This window comes from Bufo gargarizans, chromosome 3 (genome assembly GCF_014858855.1).
Source record: "Bufo gargarizans isolate SCDJY-AF-19 chromosome 3, ASM1485885v1, whole genome shotgun sequence".
Taxonomy (NCBI): Eukaryota; Metazoa; Chordata; class Amphibia; order Anura; family Bufonidae; genus Bufo; species Bufo gargarizans.
In genome coordinates, this window is record NC_058082.1 from 457,472,229 (window position 1) to 457,491,392 (window position 19,164).

Sequence of the window (19,164 nt, forward strand, 5' to 3'; positions counted from 1 at the left end):
TAATACAGTAAAAAATTATAGCTCTATTATATGTAAAACCTCTTATTACAAGCATGAAAACTAGTAGTGGCAAAAATGAAACCTTGAGTCCTAATTATCTTCAAATAAACTTGTTCAGTCTCATGTAATGTTCTATATATCCTATTTTGATCACATACATGTAGACTTGGGTCTGGTTAACAAAAAACACACACAGAAAAAACGTTCTAAATACATACATGGTGCATACTTTTGATACATTTGTCAGGCACCTGCAACTGTTACTCTAACAGTTCCACTGTTTTAATGTTCGGAATATTGTGAATATAACGTTCGGATATAATGATCTATCAGGAGAAAAAAGCATAGCTGTTTTGGATTGTATGCATGACACTGCATACAGTGAGGTGTATAGCCCTTTTACACAGGCCACGACACAGGGCAATGATCACTTGCTCGTTCAGCTGCCTGCATGTGCAGCAATCATCCTTTCTGAATGGGGACGAACAATCGCCACTGCGATAATTCGTCCCGATACAGATTCATTGTTGACTGATCACCACTGTTTACATAAGGCGATGTACTGCCGAAGGATGATTTTTATGTGTCACATAAAAAATGAGAACATCCGGCAAAACCAACATGTTTGTTGGGTGATTGAGCGGCATATTTACATGGGACAATTATTGGGAGAGAGTATTCATATTAATGTTTGTTTCCAATTCTCGGCTCGTGTCACAGTAGTTATGTCTATTAATACACCATACTATACTGCACATAACGATTGAGCAAGAAAGCAATAGATAATAGAGGCTGAAAACATGTAATCTCCTCAATAGTCTACAGGCTACAAACGTAATAGTCTGCACACCTTAGGCAGTGTGGAGTTCATTTAGAGGTTCCTGAGCGAAACGTGACAAGTTTATTTAATATGGGATAGCTCACTTCTAGTTTATTATTGCTATTTGCAGACAAAATGATTCACATTGTACGGGTAAATCAGAGTCCTTCAATGGTACAAACCTGCTACACTGAAGAACTATGGTACTTAGTGTGACCAGACATTCCTAGTACAAAGACTCCTTTTCCTTTTCTAAATGTTTCAGGTTGGGGGGTCAAGAACTGAATACATATGGTATGTGCAAAACATAATTCCCTTGTTTGATCCTAGCTCATTTATAAACTGCATAGTTTACAGCATTTCTGATTTTAGTATATAGACCTGAGGCAACATCTAGAAGTAGTAGAAGAGTACAGAATATGTTAAAATGGTTATGATTATTATGTATTTTTAATGTATTAATCATTTATCCATAAAGGTATGTCCACGCTGGATGGATAGGCTGCAGATTTTCCGCCATGGAATTGTAGAGGGAAAGTCTGCATAGTTTTACAGTAGCAGCAAAGTGGATGGGATTTAAACAAATATCATTTACATGCTACGTAAAAAGTCAATTTATGCTGCAGATTTCCATTGTGGATTCCACATGAGTTACATGAAATCTGCATGTAACTCATACATACTTTCACTGTAATATACAAGCCATGAGTATGAAAACTTATATGCGGATTAACATTGCAAAGAATTAAATCTTTGGCGGAACAGTATAATTGATATGCTGCAAATTTAAAATCTGCACAGTGGTACAATTTACCCTGCTGGTTTTTATTTGTCTGTCATGTATAGACGAGATTTCTCAAAATCACATCAACATTGCTTGTACTGAAAATTAAAGAAGATTTTTCCTACTTGATTACACGGTAGCATCATACCCTAAGGGCTCACGCACACGACCGTATGTATTTTGCGGTCCCCAAAAAAGACGGATGACGTCCGTGTGCATTCCATACAGCTGGCCCCTGATAGACCAGTCCTATCCTTGTCCGTAATGCTCTATTTTTGTTCTATTTTTTTGTGGAACGGAAATACGGACATACGGAAATGGAATCACACGGAGTAACTTCCATTTTTTTTTGCAGACCCATTGAAATGAATGGTTCCGTATACGGTCTGCAAAAAAACCAAAAAACTAACGGACATGGAAAGAAAATATGTATGTGTGCATGAGCCCTAAGAGATAAGGTTAATGTGGCATGTGGCTTATACGCTGTGTATACCAAATAACACAACAGAATCGGCTGATTGTCACCATGAAAATGAGACCAGTATTGTGAACTTATTTAACATGAGCAATGAAGCCTTTCTTGTATGCAAAGAACCCAAGAGCAGTTGCCGAAGCAATGAATGTAGAGTAGCCAATGAACCTAACAAATCCTCGAGCTGATGGCAAATTTCTTTCCAAGAACGATCTATTAAATGGTAGTGCAGGAACATCCTACAAGAGAAAGATCACCGCGTTAGATGACAATGCCTCATATAGCTTCATAAAATGTTAAGAAATGTTCATACCATGTTTTTTTTTATCCTGGTTATTTTTTTCAACATAACAAAAAGCCTTTCCTACCATATCCACATACCGCAATGAACTTCTGGTACAAAAACAAAAAAACTGGTTACGTCTGGATTTTAAGGGCGCATGCACGTGGCCGTTCTGTGGTCCGCAATACACGGGCACCGCAATGGGTCTGCAATCCGGGAGATGCGGTGCGGTACGGAAGCAGGGATCAGAACCCCATGGAAGCACTACGGAGTGCTTCCGTGATGTTTCTGTCCGTGCCTCCGCACTGCAAAAAAAATAGAACATGTTCTATTTTTTTTACGGTGTGGACGGATCATGGACCCATTCAAGTTGAATGGGTCTCAATCCGTCCCGGCCGCCGCACGGATATTGCCGGTGCATTGGGGACCGCAAATTGCGACACAACAGCCATGTGAATGAGCCCTAAGGCTTCCTTCATGCATAAAGTTGCTTTGGAGTCCAATAAAAAAAAAAAAGGCCACAGAAGCCTCTGGCATTATTTTTCATACCACATGCTGTTTCTATGGTGTTTCTTATAACAGTATAGCATTTTGTAACAAAAATGTGAAGGACATTTTTTTCAGGTGTTTATTTCTCTATAGAGAAGATAAAAAAAAAAATGCCTGAAAAAGAAACACTATTACTTCATTTATTTAAAAAAAAACTCCAGAAATCGAAAAAACAAAAACAAAAAAAAGCACTGCATTTCATGGTGTCCACAGATAACACTTGCGTTTTTTCCAGAAACCACACCAAAAAACCTATGTACAAATCCAATCTCAAGTTTAATTTGACAAAAGAAAAAATTATGTACGTGTATCTTAACCACCTCAGCCCCCCTAGCTTAATCACCCTTAATGACCAGACCGCTTTTTACACTTCTGCACTACACTACTTTCACCGTTTATTGCTCGGTCATGCAACTTACCACCCAAATGAATTTTACCTCCTTTTCTTCTCACTAATAGAGCTTTCATTTGGTGGTATTTCATTGCTGCTGGCATTTTTACTTTTTTTGTTAGTAATCGAAATTTACCGAAAAAAAAATAAAAAAAAATTACATCTATATATATAAACTTTGCGCTAAATTTATTGTTCTACATGTCTTTAATAAAAAAAAAAAATGGTTTGGGTAAAAGTTATAGCGTTTACAAACTATGGTACAAAAATGTGAATTTCCGCTTTTTGAAGCAGCTCTGATTTTCTGACCACCTGTCATGTTTCCTGAGGTTCTACAATGCCCAGACAGTAGAAAACCCCCACAAATGACCCAATTTCGGAAAGTAGACACCTTAAGGTATTCGCTGATGGGCATAGTGAGTTCATAGAACTTTTTATTTTTTGTCACGTTAGCGGAAAATGATGATTTTTTTTTGATTTTTTTTCTTACAAAGTCTCATATTCCACTAACTTGTGACAAAAAATAAAAACTTCCATGAACTCACTATGCCCATCACGAAATACCTTGGGGTGTCTTCTTTCCAAAATGGGGTCACTTGTGGGGTAGTTATACTGCCCTGGCTTTTTAGGGGCCCAAATGCGTGAAAAGTAGTTTGAAATCAAAATGTGTAAAAAATGCCCTGTGAAATCCTAAAGGTGCTCTTTGGAATGTGGGCCCCTTTGCCCACCTTGGCTGCAAAAAAAGTGTCACTCATGTAGTATCGCCGTACTCAGGAGAAGTTGGGCAATGTGTTTTGGGGTGTCATTTTACATATACCCATGCTGGGTGAGATAAATATCTCGGTGAAATGCCAACTTTGTATAAAAAAATGGGAAAAGTTGCCTTTTGCCGAGATATTTCTCTCACCCAGCATGGGTATATGTAAAATGACACCCCAAAACACATTGCCCAACTTCTCCCGAGTACGGCAATACCAGATGTGTGACACTTTTTTGCAGCCTAGGTGGGCAAAGGGGCCCACATTCCAAAGAGCACCTTTCGGATTTCACAGGCCATTTTTTACACATTTTGATTTCAAACTACTTCTCACGCATTAAGGCCCCTAAAAAGCCAGGGCAGTATAACTACCCAACAAGTGACCCCATTTTGGAAAGAAGACACCCCAAGGTATTTCGTGAGGGGCATGGCGAGTTCCTAGAATTTTTTATTTTTTGTCACAAGTTAGTGGAATATGAGACTTTGTAAGAAAAATTAAATAAAAAAATCTTTTTCCGCTAACTTGTGACAAAAAATAAAAAATTCTAGGAACTCGCCATGCCCCTCACGAAATACCTTGGGGTGTCTCCTTTCCAAAATGGGGCCACTTGTTGGGTAGTTATACTGCCCTGGCTTTTTAGGGGCCCTAATGTGTCAGAAGTAGTTTGAAATAAAAATGTGTAAAATAAACCCTGTGAAATCCTAAAGGCGCTCTTTGGAATGTGGGCCCCTTTGCCCACCTAGGCTGCAAAAAAGTGCCACACATGTGTTATCGCCGTACTCAGGAGAAGTTGGGCAATGTGTTTTGGGGTGTCATTCTACATATACCCATGCTGGGTGAGAGAAATATCTCGGCAAAAGACAACTTTTCCAATTTTTTTATACAAAGTTGGCATTTGACCAAGATGTTTCTCTCACCCAGCATGGGTATATGTAAAAAGACACCCCAAAACACATTGCCCAACTTCTGAGTATGGCAATACCACATGTGTGACACTTTTTTGCAGCCTACATGCGCAAAGGGGCCCAAATTCCTTTTAGGAGGGCATTTTTAGACATTTGGATTCCAGACTTCTTCTCACGCTTTAGGGCCCCTCTAAAATGCTAGGGCAGTATAAATACCCCACATGTGACCCCATTTTGGAAAGAAGACACCCCAAGGTATTCAATGAGGGACACGGTGAGTTCATAGAAGATATTTTTTTTCTCACAAAAGTCTCCCTTTCCGCTAACTTGGGACAAAAAGTTAAATCTTTCATGCCCCTCAGCGAATACCTTGGGGTATCTTCTTTCCGAAATGGGATCACATGTGGGGTATTTATACTGCCCTGGCATTTTAGGGGCCCTAAAGCGTGAGAAGAAGTCTGGAATCCAAATGTCTAAAAATGCTCTCCTAAAAGGAATTTGGGCCCCTTTGCACATGTAGGCTGCAAAAAAAGTGTCACACATGTGGTATTGCCGTACTCAGGAGAAGTTGGGCAATGTGCTTTGGGGTGTCTTTTTACATATACCCATGCTGGGTGAGAGAAATATCTTGGTCAAATGCCAACTTTGTATAAAAAAAAATGGGAAAAGTTGTCTTTTGCCGAAATATTTCTCTCACCCAGCATGGGTATATGTAAAATGACACCCCAAAACACATTGCCCAAGTTCTCCTGAGTTTTACGCATTTGGATTCCGTGAGGGGTATGGTGAGTTCATGTGAGATTTTATTTTTTGACACAAGTTAGTGGAATATGAGACTTTGTAAGAAAAAACAAAAAAAACTGCGGAAATTGTTTTTTTTGTGTTTTCTTACAAAGTCTCATATTCCACTAACTTGTGCCAAAAAAATGTCTAAATGGAGCCTGACAGGGGGGTGATCAGGGAGTCTATATGGGGTTATCACCCCCCTGTCATTGATCACCCCCCTGTATGGCTCCATTCAGACGTCTGTATGTGTTTTGCGGATCCGATCCATGGATGCATGGATCCGTAAAACACATACGGACGTCTGAATGGAGCCCTACAGGGGGGTGATCAGGGAGTCTATATGGGGTGATCAATATTCCAATAGTCTGCTGACTATAATTCCTGTTTCTGGTCTTATATTAAAATATAACTTTTATTTTCCTTTTATTAAATACTATATTTAACATACAAAAAACAAAAAAACACACTCTTTTAAAATGTATATGGAGGGCTTGGACCTGTGGGCTCAGTATTCCTATTGTCCGATTAATCAGAGGGACATTCTCTCATAGATATCATGGACTTCTCTGTATTTAATTGTGTAATGACACTTCAGTGCCAGTAGGTGTCACCCCGACACCAGGCAAACGCCGTACTTGGTAATAGTGTTCGGTCCGCAACTATGTATCTATTGTGTCCCTCACTGCTGATTACACAGTTACTATATTCATTCCGTCTTTCTAATCTGGCCCTCACACAGGTTCAGCGTCTGCAGATCACCTCTCCCTAGTCCATCTTCAGCCCTGCCATCCTTATTAAAATCTTACAGACACAGCTCCCCCAACATGTTTCACCGCAAACACGGCGTCTTCAGGGGGATGGGGCTACTATCAACACGAGTGCTTTCTATCTGCGGTCTTTTATGTCAGAAGGGTGGGTCTTGTTTAGACCTCCTATCGCATTGCACTCTCATGTTGATTGATGTCTACTCATGGCCAATCGCATTCTTTCAGGGTGGACTCTGTGCTTGTGTGAGGTGTTTGAGAATCCACTGTAGGGGGTAAGTTCATATGGATATCCTAATATTACGTACATCTTTGCATCTACTTCTATTTGTATTTTAAAATACCTATATTAGATCCACTTGTTGGTTTACTGAATCTTCTATTGTACAACAAATTTTTATTTATTTTTCTTTCCAATGACATAATCGTGTTCGCCTTTATTCTCACTAGGGGTAATTACCCAGAATTGCGCTTCTGCACTGGGACTTTGACCCCATTCTTTTTGTGTACATATCTGTATATATACACATTGAGGTCTCCACTCCGGCAGGTTACAGTTTTTCCTGTGGGAATAATATACATTTTGATTTTCCTATTATCAAGGCACCCAGGGTATTCCTACATAGGTATATTTCGACATCTGTCAGATCCATTATCCTATATCCATAGTATATTCTTATTTTTCAAAATTAGTTCTTGTTTCTTTTTTATTATTATATATTTATTTATTTTTCTTTTTTTCTTTATATTTTTCTTTTTTATATACATGTGTAGGTTCACCCCCGCCTTTCTAAAATATCCGCTTTTCTTCCTTTATATACCATTCACCTATATTCTCACCAGAGGTAATTATCCAAATTCCCATTCTGCTTCTGCATTGGGACTTTAACCCCATTCTTTTTATGTATATATATATATATATATATACACATATACACACATTAAGGTCTCCACTCCGGCAGTTTAACGTTTTTTCTGTGGGGGTAATACACATTTTGATTTTTCTATTGTCAAAGCCCCAGGGTCTTCCTACATGAGTGTATTTCAACATCTGTCAAGTCAATTGTCCTATCTCCATAGTATATTCTTATTTTTCAGAATTAGTTCTTATTTCTTTTTTCTGTATATATTTATTTACTTTTTATTTTTTCTATATTTTTATTTTTATTTTTTGTTCTTTATACACATGTAGGTTTCTTTTTTTGTTCTTTATACACATGTAGGTTCACCCCCACCTTTCTGAAATATCCGCTTTTGTTCATTTTATACAGGACCCATCTTTTACATTCCCTGAATATGCTATGGCCTGTGTTTTTCTGAACTATTTGTTCGATTTAATTAATTTCCTATTTTTTGTAGTAGTTATCTACAGGTATATCATTGAGAAAGGAAAAGTATTTTCTATATGGGGTCCATCTGGACTCTCTTCCATTACTTATAGTTCCCATTCTTATATTCAGGACATTATATGAATGCCGTATATGTGAAGCCCTCATTCAAACCGATTGGACTCATTGTATTGAGTCGCTGAATCCATCTTGCCTCATTTTGCAAAAGTTTTTTATCAAGGTTACCCCCTCTAGGACCCATAGTCAATTTTTCTATGCCCCAAAACCGTAGAACTGATGGTTTGTTTCCATGCACATATTTTATGTGTCTTGCGATCGGTGTATCCTTATCGGTTTCTATCGAGCTGAGATGGCCCGATATCCGACGTCTCAGTTCCTGAGTGGTTTTACCCACATACAGCATGGGGCAGGGACATGATGCTATATATATGACTCCTTGAGTTTTGCATGTTATTAATTGTCTGATGTCATATTCCCTTTTATCAGCAGGATTTGTGAATTTTTTAATCCGTGGAATATACTTACAAAAAGAACAGTCTCCACAGGGTGATGACCCTCGATATTTCCCTCTGTTTAAACTATTTTCTTTATCTTTCTCCTTTAGGTAGCTGTGCACCAATTGATCCTTAAGGTTGGGACCTCTCCTGTATGTCACACTTGGGTTGATAGTAAGTACCATTTTTAAATCCCTATCTGTCTGTATTATATGCCAATGCTTCTTTAGTATATTGTGTATCTCTCTATTATACCCATCAAAGGTTCCTATACACCGGATGATGTCATTCTTTTTTTGAGGGGAAGATTTTAAAAGGTCCTCTCTACTCACAGTCCTTGCTCTATTATAGGCTTTTTTTAGGGGAGCCGACGGATATCCCCTCTTCTTGAATCTCTCAAGAAGATTCCTACTCTCATTTTCAAAGGATCCTTCATCAGAGCAATTCCTACGGGCCCTCAAATATTGACCCGTAGGTATTCCTCTCCTGAGTGGCTCTGGATGCCAGCTCGTCCAGTGTAGGTAGCTGTTGGTAGAAGTTGGCTTCCTGTGTACTTCCGTATTAAGACGTCCATTTTCCATAATTTTAATTTTCAAATCCAGGAAGACTATCTCTCGCTCCTGTATTTCGTACGTATATCTCATCCCTATACTGTTATCGTTTAATACTTGAGTGAATTCTTTAAATAATAGTTGTCCCCCATCCCAGAGGATGAGGATGTCGTCGATATACCTGCCCCAAAATAGAATGTGACAGGTATACGACGACATCCCCTCCGTAAATACTATCTCATTCTCCCACCACCCTAGAAATAAATTTGCGTAAGTGGGGGCACATGACGTCCCCATAGCGGTCCCATTGACCTGTTTATAAAAGTGCCCTTGAAAGATAAAAAAATTGTGCTCCAAAACAAATTCCAGCATAGATAATACTAAGTGATTATGTGGGTGAAAAATACTACTTCTTGTGCTCAAGAATTGGTGAACGGCCTTGAGGCCTAGTGAATGTTTTATATTACTGTATAGGGACTCGACGTCCAAACTCGCTAAGATAGTATTTGGTGTTATTATCATATCGTTAATTTTCAGGAGGAGATCTTTTGTGTCCCTAATATAGGAAGGTAATGTGGTGACGAATGGTCTTAATATCTGATCCACATATTGACTTATACCCTGAGTCAGGTTGTCATTCCCGGACACTATTGGTCTTCCTGGAATCGGAGTTTTATCCTTATGCACCTTTGGTAAAATTAAAATTATGGAAAATGGACGTCTTAATACGGAAGTACACAGGAAGCCAACTTCTACCAACAGCTACCTACACTGGACGAGCTGGCATCCAGAGCCACTCAGGAGAGGAATACCTACGGGTCAATATTTGAGGGCCCGTAGGAATTGCTCTGATGAAGGATCCTTTGAAAATGAGAGTAGGAATCTTCTTGAGAGATTCAAGAAGAGGGGATATCCGTCGGCTCCCCTAAAAAAAGCCTATAATAGAGCAAGGACTGTGAGTAGAGAGGACCTTTTAAAATCTTCCCCTCAAAAAAAGAATGACATCATCCGGTGTATAGGAACCTTTGATGGGTATAATAGAGAGATACACAATATACTAAAGAAGCATTGGCATATAATACAGACAGATAGGGATTTAAAAATGGTACTTACTATCAACCCAAGTGTGACATACAGGAGAGGTCCCAACCTTAAGGATCAATTGGTGCACAGCTACCTAAAGGAGAAAGATAAAGAAAATAGTTTAAACAGAGGGAAATATCGAGGGTCATCACCCTGTGGAGACTGTTCTTTTTGTAAGTATATTCCACGGATTAAAAAATTCACAAATCCTGCTGATAAAAGGGAATATGACATCAGACAATTAATAACATGCAAAACTCAAGGAGTCATATATATAGCATCATGTCCCTGCCCCATGCTGTATGTGGGTAAAACCACTCAGGAACTGAGACGTCGGATATCGGGCCATCTCAGCTCGATAGAAACCGATAAGGATACACCGATCGCAAGACACATAAAATATGTGCATGGAAACAAACCATCAGTTCTACTGTTTTGGGGCATAGAAAAATTGACTATGGGTCCTAGAGGGGGTAACCTTGATAAAAAACTTTTGCAAAATGAGGCAAGATGGATTCAGCGACTCAATACAATGAGTCCAATCGGTTTGAATGAGGGCTTCACATATACGGCATTCATATAATGTCCTGAATATAAGAATGGGAACTATAAGTAATGGAAGAGAGTCCAGATGGACCCCATATAGAAAATACTTTTCCTTTCTCAATGATATACCTGTAGATAACTACTACAAAAAATAGGAAATTAATTAAATCGAACAAATAGTTCAGAAAAACACAGGCCATAGCATATTCAGGGAATGTAAAAGATGGGTCCTGTATAAAATGAACAAAAGCGGATATTTCAGAAAGGTGGGGGTGAACCTACATGTGTATAAAGAACAAAAAAAGAAACCTACATGTGTATAAAGAACAAAAAATAAAAATAAAAATATAGAAAAAATAAAAAGTAAATAAATATATACAGAAAAAAGAAATAAGAACTAATTCTGAAAAATAAGAATATACTATGGAGATAGGACAATTGACTTGACAGATGTTGAAATACACTCATGTAGGAAGACCCTGGGGCTTTGACAATAGAAAAATCAAAATGTGTATTACCCCCACAGAAAAAACGTTAAACTGCCGGAGTGGAGACCTTAATGTGTGTATATGTATATATATATATATATACATAAAAAGAATGGGGTTAAAGTCCCAATGCAGAAGCAGAATGGGAATTTGGATAATTACCTCTGGTGAGAATATAGGTGAATGGTATATAAAGGAAGAAAAGCGGATATTTTAGAAAGGCGGGGGTGAACCTACACATGTATATAAAAAAGAAAAATATAAAGAAAAAAAGAAAAATAAATAAATATATAATAATAAAAAAGAAACAAGAACTAATTTTGAAAAATAAGAATATACTATGGATATAGGATAATGGATCTGACAGATGTCGAAATATACCTATGTAGGAATACCCTGGGTGCCTTGATAATAGGAAAATCAAAATGTATATTATTCCCACAGGAAAAACTGTAACCTGCCGGAGTGGAGACCTCAATGTGTATATATACAGATATGTACACAAAAAGAATGGGGTCAAAGTCCCAGTGCAGAAGCGCAATTCTGGGTAATTACCCCTAGTGAGAATAAAGGCGAACACGATTATGTCATTGGAAAGAAAAATAAATAAAAATTTGTTGTACAATAGAAGATTCAGTAAACCAACAAGTGGATCTAATATAGGTATTTTAAAATACAAATAGAAGTAGATGCAAAGATGTACGTAATATTAGGATATCCATATGAACTTACCCCCTACAGTGGATTCTCAAACACCTCACACAAGCACAGAGTCCACCCTGAAAGAATGCGATTGGCCATGAGTAGACATCAATCAACATGAGAGTGCAATGCGATAGGAGGTCTAAACAAGACCCACCCTTCTGACATAAAAGACCGCAGATAGAAAGCACTCGTGTTGATAGTAGCTCCATCCCCCTGAAGACGCCGTGTTTGCGGTGAAACATGTTGGGGGAGCTGTGTCTGTAAGATTTTAATAAGGATGGCAGGGCTGAAGATGGACTAGGGAGAGGTGATCTGCAGACGCTGAACCTGTGTGAGGGCCAGATTAGAAAGACGGAATGAATATAGTAACTGTGTAATCAGCAGTGAGGGACACAATAGATACATAGTTGCGGACCGAACACTATTACCAAGTACGGCGTTTGCCTGGTGTCGGGGTGACACCTACTGGCACTGAAGTGTCATTACACAATTAAATACAGAGAAGTCCATGATATCTATGAGAGAATGTCCCTCTGATTAATCGGACAATAGGAATACTGAGCCCACAGGTCCAAGCCCTCCATATACATTTTAAAAGAGTGTGTTTTTTTGTTTTTTGTATGTTAAATATAGTATTTAATAAAAGGAAAATAAAAGTTATATTTTAATATAAGACCAGAAACAGGAATTATAGTCAGCAGACTATTGGAATATTGATTTGACCTCCTGGGTTTAGTGGGTCATCTGAAGTAGTATATGGGGTGATCACCCCCCCCCTGTAAGGCTCCATTCAGACGTCCGTATGTGATTTGCGGATCCGATCCATGGATGCGTGGATCCGTAAAACACATACGGACGTCTGAATGGAGCCTTACAGGGGGGTGATCAATGACAGGGGGTGATCAATGACAGGGGGGGTGATCAGGGAGGGTATATGGGGTGATCACCCCCCTGTCATTGATCACCCCCCTGTAAGGCTCCATTCAGACGTCCGTATGTGTTTTATGGATCCGATCAATGGATCCGTAGATCCGTAAAACACATAAGGACATCTGAATGGAGCCTAACAGGGGGGTGATCAATGACAGGGGGGGTGATCAGGGAGTCTATATGGGGTGATCAGGGGTTAATAAGGGGTTAATAAGTGACGGGGGTGTAGTGTAGTGTGGTGCTTGGTGCTACTTTACTGAGCTGCCTGTGTCCTCTGGTGGTCGATCCAAGCAAAAGGGACCACCAGAGGACCAGGTAGCAGGTATATTAGACGCTGTTATCAAAACAGCGTCTAATATACTTGTTAGGGGTTTAAAAAAAATCGCATCTACAGCCTGCCAGCGAACGATCGCCGCTGGCAGGCTGTAGATCCAGTCTCTTACCTTCCGATTCTGTGAACGCGCGCGCCTGTGTGCGCGCGTTCACAGAAAATCTTGCGTCTCGCGAGATGACACGTATATGCGTCACTCTGCCTGGGACAGCCGCCTCCGGACCGCGATCCTGCGTTAGGCGGTCCAGAGGCGGTTAACAGGATGCAAAAACGTGGTGCAAACCTAGCTCAAGATCTATTGGAATTTTTTTGCACAATTAAAACAAAATTGCTGCAAAATGTTATGGAAGAACAAAAACAGATCACCATTTTTGGTGGAAGTTGCTGTCAAAAATGTGATCTGACTGGAATGTGTGAATACACCCTTAATTAAGTTGGTCTTTATAAAAATAAAAAATAAATCATTATTTGCATCTGTGTAATCAGGCTGGTACAAACAAGCAGCTTTGAACGATTATCATTGCCGAATATTGGGCAGCGTAATACCACCCTAAGGCTTCATTCACACATCCGCAGTTGTGGTCCGCATCTGTTCCGCAATTGTGCAGAACAGGTGCAGACCAATTCATTCTCTATAGGGACGGAGTGTGCTGTCTGCATCCGCTTTTCCGGAGCGTGTTTTTCAGGTGAATTTCCAACCTTTTTGCACGTGTTTTTGCAGGAAAAACACATGCACCAGATGTTTGGCGTTTTTTCCTAGTGTACCTTTTCAATGTGGGTATGGTTTTCATGTCTATGGTGGTGTTGTTTTTTTTAAGTGTACCTAAACCATTCTATAAACTTTATTAAAACCCACTGTAAATTATATAAAATTAATTTTTGGGAATATAAGTTTTTTTTAATGTTTTCTCATTGAAATAGCCTATAGAATTTTGCAATATGTACCTCCATACACCACTGTTTATGGGAGTACAGACACCCTTACGGCCACACTGAATGTCGTACAGGCAGGAGCTCCATAGCACATCACTGCTCCTGCCTATACAAGTGCTGCTCTGCTAAAGCCTGGCTTAGAGAGGCTTTTTTATACCCAGGAAAAAGTAAAATGAAGTGAAAAATTGCGTTATTTACATTTTTCCACTTTTTTAAATAGAACAGTGCAGCTGAAATACATTTTTAAATTAAATTGTCTCCGGAACATTTTGATACAGGGGATGGTTTATGGTTGCTGGGGCTTGAAGCTGCAATGTAAGCTTCTAGATTATTAATTTTATTATTTATTTTTTAAAGCTTGTTTTTATGTATTTATTTATTTTATTTAATGCTGGTTTGTCTTATAACTAGGGCTGACATATTCGCTCCAGTTAAAGGGTATTACAGTCTCCTGATATGCAACGCAGGGCTGATCTGAATCTGCTAAGAACCAAGAGGACTTGCAGTTACCTGGAAATCAGAGGGAACACTGTACATACAGTCCTGATCAAAAGTTTAAGACCACTTGAAAAATGGCAAAAATCATATTTAGCATTGCTGGATCTTAACAAGGTTCCAAGTAGAGCTTCAACATGCAACAAGAAGAAATGGGAGTGAGACAAAACATTTTTTTGAGCATTCAATTTAATGAAAACAACGAATAAACTGAAACGGGCTGTTTTTCAGCTGATCAAAAGTTTAGGACCACACCTCCAAAAAAACTAAACCCCCCCAAAACAGAAATCCAACTGCCAAACATGAACTCAGTAATGAGTAGCTCTGCCGTTATTGTTTATCACTTCAAAAATTCGTTTCGGCATGCTTGATGCAAGCGTTTCCATGAGGTGAGTGGGTACATTTCTCCAAGTGGTGAAGAAGGCCATCTACTGTCTGGAACTGTTGTCCATTTTTGTAAACTTCCATCCCCAAAGGTTCTCAATTGGATTTAGATCAGGGGAACATGCAGGATGGGCCAAAAGAGTGATGTTATTCTCCTGGAAGATATCCCTTGTCCTGCGGGCATTGTGTACTGTAGCGTTGTCCTGTTGAAAAACCCAGTCGTTACCACACAGATGAGGGCCCTCAGTCATAAGGAATGCTCTCTGCAACATCTGGACATAGCCAGTGGCTGTTTGACGCCCCTGCACTTCCTAAAGCTCTATTGTTCCACTGAAGGAAAAAGCACCCCAGACCATTATGGCGACCCCTCCACTGTGGCGCATAGAAAACATCTCAGGTGGGATCTGCTTGTCATGCCAGTAACGTTAGAAACCATCAGGACCATCCAGGTTAAAAATTTTCTCATCAGAGAATAAAACTTTCTTCCACCTTTGAATGTCCCATGTTTGGGGCTCTCTTGCAAAGTCCAAACGAGCAGTTCTATGGCGTTCAAGGAGACAAGGTCTTTGAAGACATTTTTTGTTTTTGAAGCCCTTCAGTCTCAGATGCCGTCTGATGATCGTTATTTTCAATTAATTGAATGCTCAAAAAATGTTTTGTCTCACTCTCATTTCTTCTTGTTGCATGTTGAAGCTCTAATTGGAACCTTGTTAAGATCCAAGAATGTAAATTATGATTTTTTGCCATTTTTCAAGTGGCCTTAAACTTTTGATCAGGACTGTCAAGTGGCCTTAAACTTTTGATCAGGACTGTATATGATTACTATGACTGGACAAGGAAACAGCACTGATGCTCCCTGATCTGTGCACACAGATATACAGTGATAGAGAAAGCATGGATGGTAAATAAAAAAACTGGTCTGCCTTCTCAATCGGGATGCAAAAGAGAATTAAACACAGTGCACCTTGAACAGTATTGTTTGTATAGATTGTGGGATGGCGCAAAAGCGAGTGATTGGGTGCTCAACTTTGATGGTTGTGCAAACAACAGACACAACCCTAGTGTCGACAAATAAGCAGAATCCCAGCTGCTGCATAATCCTCTGAATAAAGAGTCACATGAACAAGAAAAGATAAGAAGGGACTTGACCACACCTCTGGTACTGAGAGGTCATCAAATAAAGTTCATCCAAGATAAAATGCTTTATTGGGACTACATGTTTCAGTACTAAACCAGTGCCTTCATCAGGCCTGAAATGAATAGTCCCAAAAAAGCTTCCATCTTGGATGAACTTCGTTTGAAAACTTCTCAGGATCAGTGGCATGATTTAATACCTACTTACCTCTTCTTGATCATGGGATTCTCAATAGGGAGCCGACTGTCACTGACAACTAGTTCCCCGCTCCTGTAGCTGCACAATCTCTCTGCAGACATCTCGGCATATAGAGTTCCGTCGTCGGGGCTCTATGCCGGAAGAATCCTGATCAATTTTATCCTAATGCATTCTGAATGGAGAGAAATCCGTTCAGGATGCATCAGGATGTCTTCAGTTCCGGACCGGAACGTTTTTTGGCCGGAGAAAATACTGCAGCATGCTGCGCTTTTTGCTCCGGCCAAAAATCCTGAACACTTGCCGCAAGGCCGGATCCGGAATTAATGCCCCGGGAGCCGCACGGACTGTAAGTATACCGCTCCCCCGCTCCCCACTACTACTATGGCAACCAGGACTATAATAGCGTCCTGGCTGCCATAGTAACACTGAAAGCATTTTGAAGACGGATCCGTCTTCAAATGCTTTCAGTTCACTTGCGTTTTTCCGGATCCGGCGTGTAATTCCGGCAAGTGGAGTACACGCCGGATCTGGACAACGCAAGTGTGAAAGAGGCCTTAGGGCTACAAACATGAATTTGGTCTGGCGTTATTTTATACCACTGAAAGGATGTCACAGAAAGTGCTTGCATTATTTTTCAAAGAGTGTGTATGTGTTTTTTTATGGCACTTTCTTAGTTTTTTTGTTTGGATGATGATTTTTTTTTTTAAGCTTCATAGCTTCAACATGCTGCATTTAAAAAAACGCCATACACATGAAAAATGGCACCAAATTGAAAAAAACACCACTGACAAAAAAAAATCTTGTGTGTACTGCATTTCATATTTCCCAGACTTTCAGCATCTGGAGCTGGTGTTCATTCAGCAAAAAAACGCTAGTGCAGAAGATACCACCGCCAAAGTGGTGAAAAACGCCACAGAATCCTCATGTGAATCCAACATTAAAAGACATTTTCTAAATGTGGGATATATTTATATATCTATCTATTTATATTTATAATAGACCATGATTTAGACTGATATTTTCTTTCCACGGCATGCATTATACTGTACAGAAGTTTAATGTTTGACTATAATCCAAAAACATCATTGATCTATGTTTGTTTAGCCGTTTTAACCCTTCATCATTGCATCAAAGCCAGAAGTTTATCTCAGACTTTTATCATTACGTTGTTGTTTTTTTGGCCAACATTCTATGCTGATTCATTTCATAACATATCTTTAGGCCGTCGGAGCTCCCTTTTCCCATGAAGAGCTCAAAGTTCCCTGCATAAACAATGAGCTAAAGTCAATCTGTCAGGTCTCTTATGCTTCCAATCTAAGAGCAGTTTCTGTAAGAGAGGGAGATGCTGAGCTTGGGGGATATATTGTTTTTATGATGTGATTCAGTATTTTAATGAAAAAGAAAAGAAAAGCTGTAGCCAGAAATCATCGAAAAAGCCTGCGAGTTCTGCTATTCCCGACAAACGCGGCCTGATTGACATTTTCCCGTATAAGATAGTATGCACTGCTGTCAATCACTATGTTTGGCAGTGGGAGCAGGACTCTGTGTTCTTTAGGATTCCTGGCAGTTTGTAAACTGCTTTTTACGTGCAAATACCAATTCAAATTCTAGAACACTATATAGTAACTATATACCTATATTAGAATAGGTGACTTGAAACTCCATAGGAAAAACTGAGCTCTGAAAAAAAGAGGTTTGCTATGCTGAAGGTAAAGGGGTTGTTCAAGGGTAGAAAACATGGCAGCTTTCTTATACAAACAGCACAACACCTGTCCACAGGTTGTGCGTGGTATTGGAGCTACTTTCCACTGAAGTGAATGGGAATGAGCTGCAAAACCACACACAATCTGTGGACAGGTATGGGGCACTTTTTTGGGGGGACAACAACCATGTTTTCCAAATCCTGAAGTGATGGTGAGCAGTCATTGGTGTAGACTACGTTCATTTACTTTTCTTTAGTACTATGAACACTGTAGATTTATGAAACCACTCACTGACTGATGTCCACAAAAATGATCTGACAGGTCCATCTGCCTTTTGTCCAATGTTTTTTTGGCAGCTTTAAAGAGGTATTCCCATCACAGTCAATGGGTGCATATCACTGGAATATGCCTCATTTGTCTTATAGGTGCTGGCCCTACCTCTGGGACCCGCACCTACGCAGAGAACGGTGCGGGCAGAGCAGCGGGTTTCCCGGGGTCCGGCCACCGCCAAGCTCTCTCCCCATAGAAGTGAATGGAAGCACGGTGCGAGCAAGCCACCGCTCCCATTCATTTCTAACAGGGCCGACGGAAATAACTGAGCCAGCTCGGCTATTTTCGGCAGCCCCATTCACATGAAAGGAGGTCGGCTGCCCATTATAAGTTGACATGGTCCACTGGTGCTAGACTTGAGTCACAAAGTAAGGCCTCATGCAGATGACCGTATTTTGGATGTGCATCCAATTCCGCTTTTTTTGCGGATTGCACAAGGAAGCATTCATTTCTATGGGTCTTCAAAACATATAAATAAAAAGGACAGCACACAAATGTCATCAGCGTACCGTTCGCATCCGTATGTCCTGTAATTTATAGAACATGTCATTTTTTTGCGGACAAGATTAGCCACTCCTATTAATAGGACTGAGAAAAATGCGGAGTACACACGGAATGTAGCTGGACTTTGTGGATCCGCAATTTGCGGACCGCAATACGGACAAGGTCGTGTGTATGTAGGAAGCATAAATCTGGAGCATACATCCTGGGTAAAGTCAGTCATGTCAGAATATATGAAACAGAAAAAAAGGTCTGCTGCTACAGGTTTGTAATTCTAGCATGCGTGCTCATGATGAAGTCATATCTTATTTACAAATGATAATCATTAGGACAATTTTCCTCCAGCTGCATCCCACCAGCTTCAATTTTCATCAGCTCTCCCTACAGAGCGCCGCTTACATTGTTCAGCTAGAGGGAAGCTGTAGATCAGGCATGCTCAAACTGCGGCCCTCCAGCTGGTGCAAAACTACAACTCCCAGCATGCCTGAACAGCCCA

The 19,164-nt window shown here is 39.8% G+C and overlaps 1 protein-coding gene across 1 annotated transcript in view; it reads right to left on the bottom strand.

The window, feature by feature from the left end:
* Positions 1-1,935: 1,935 nt before the first annotated feature.
* The window catches only part of LOC122930321 (amine oxidase [flavin-containing] A-like), a 131,089-nt gene continuing 113,860 nt past the window's right edge, over positions 1,936-19,164 (bottom strand). Inside the window, exon 15 of the mRNA XM_044283602.1 lies at positions 1,936-2,315. Coding sequence (XP_044139537.1) covers positions 2,157-2,315 — 159 coding nt within the window. The 3' untranslated portion in view covers positions 1,936-2,156. The remainder of the gene's footprint in view (positions 2,316-19,164) is intronic.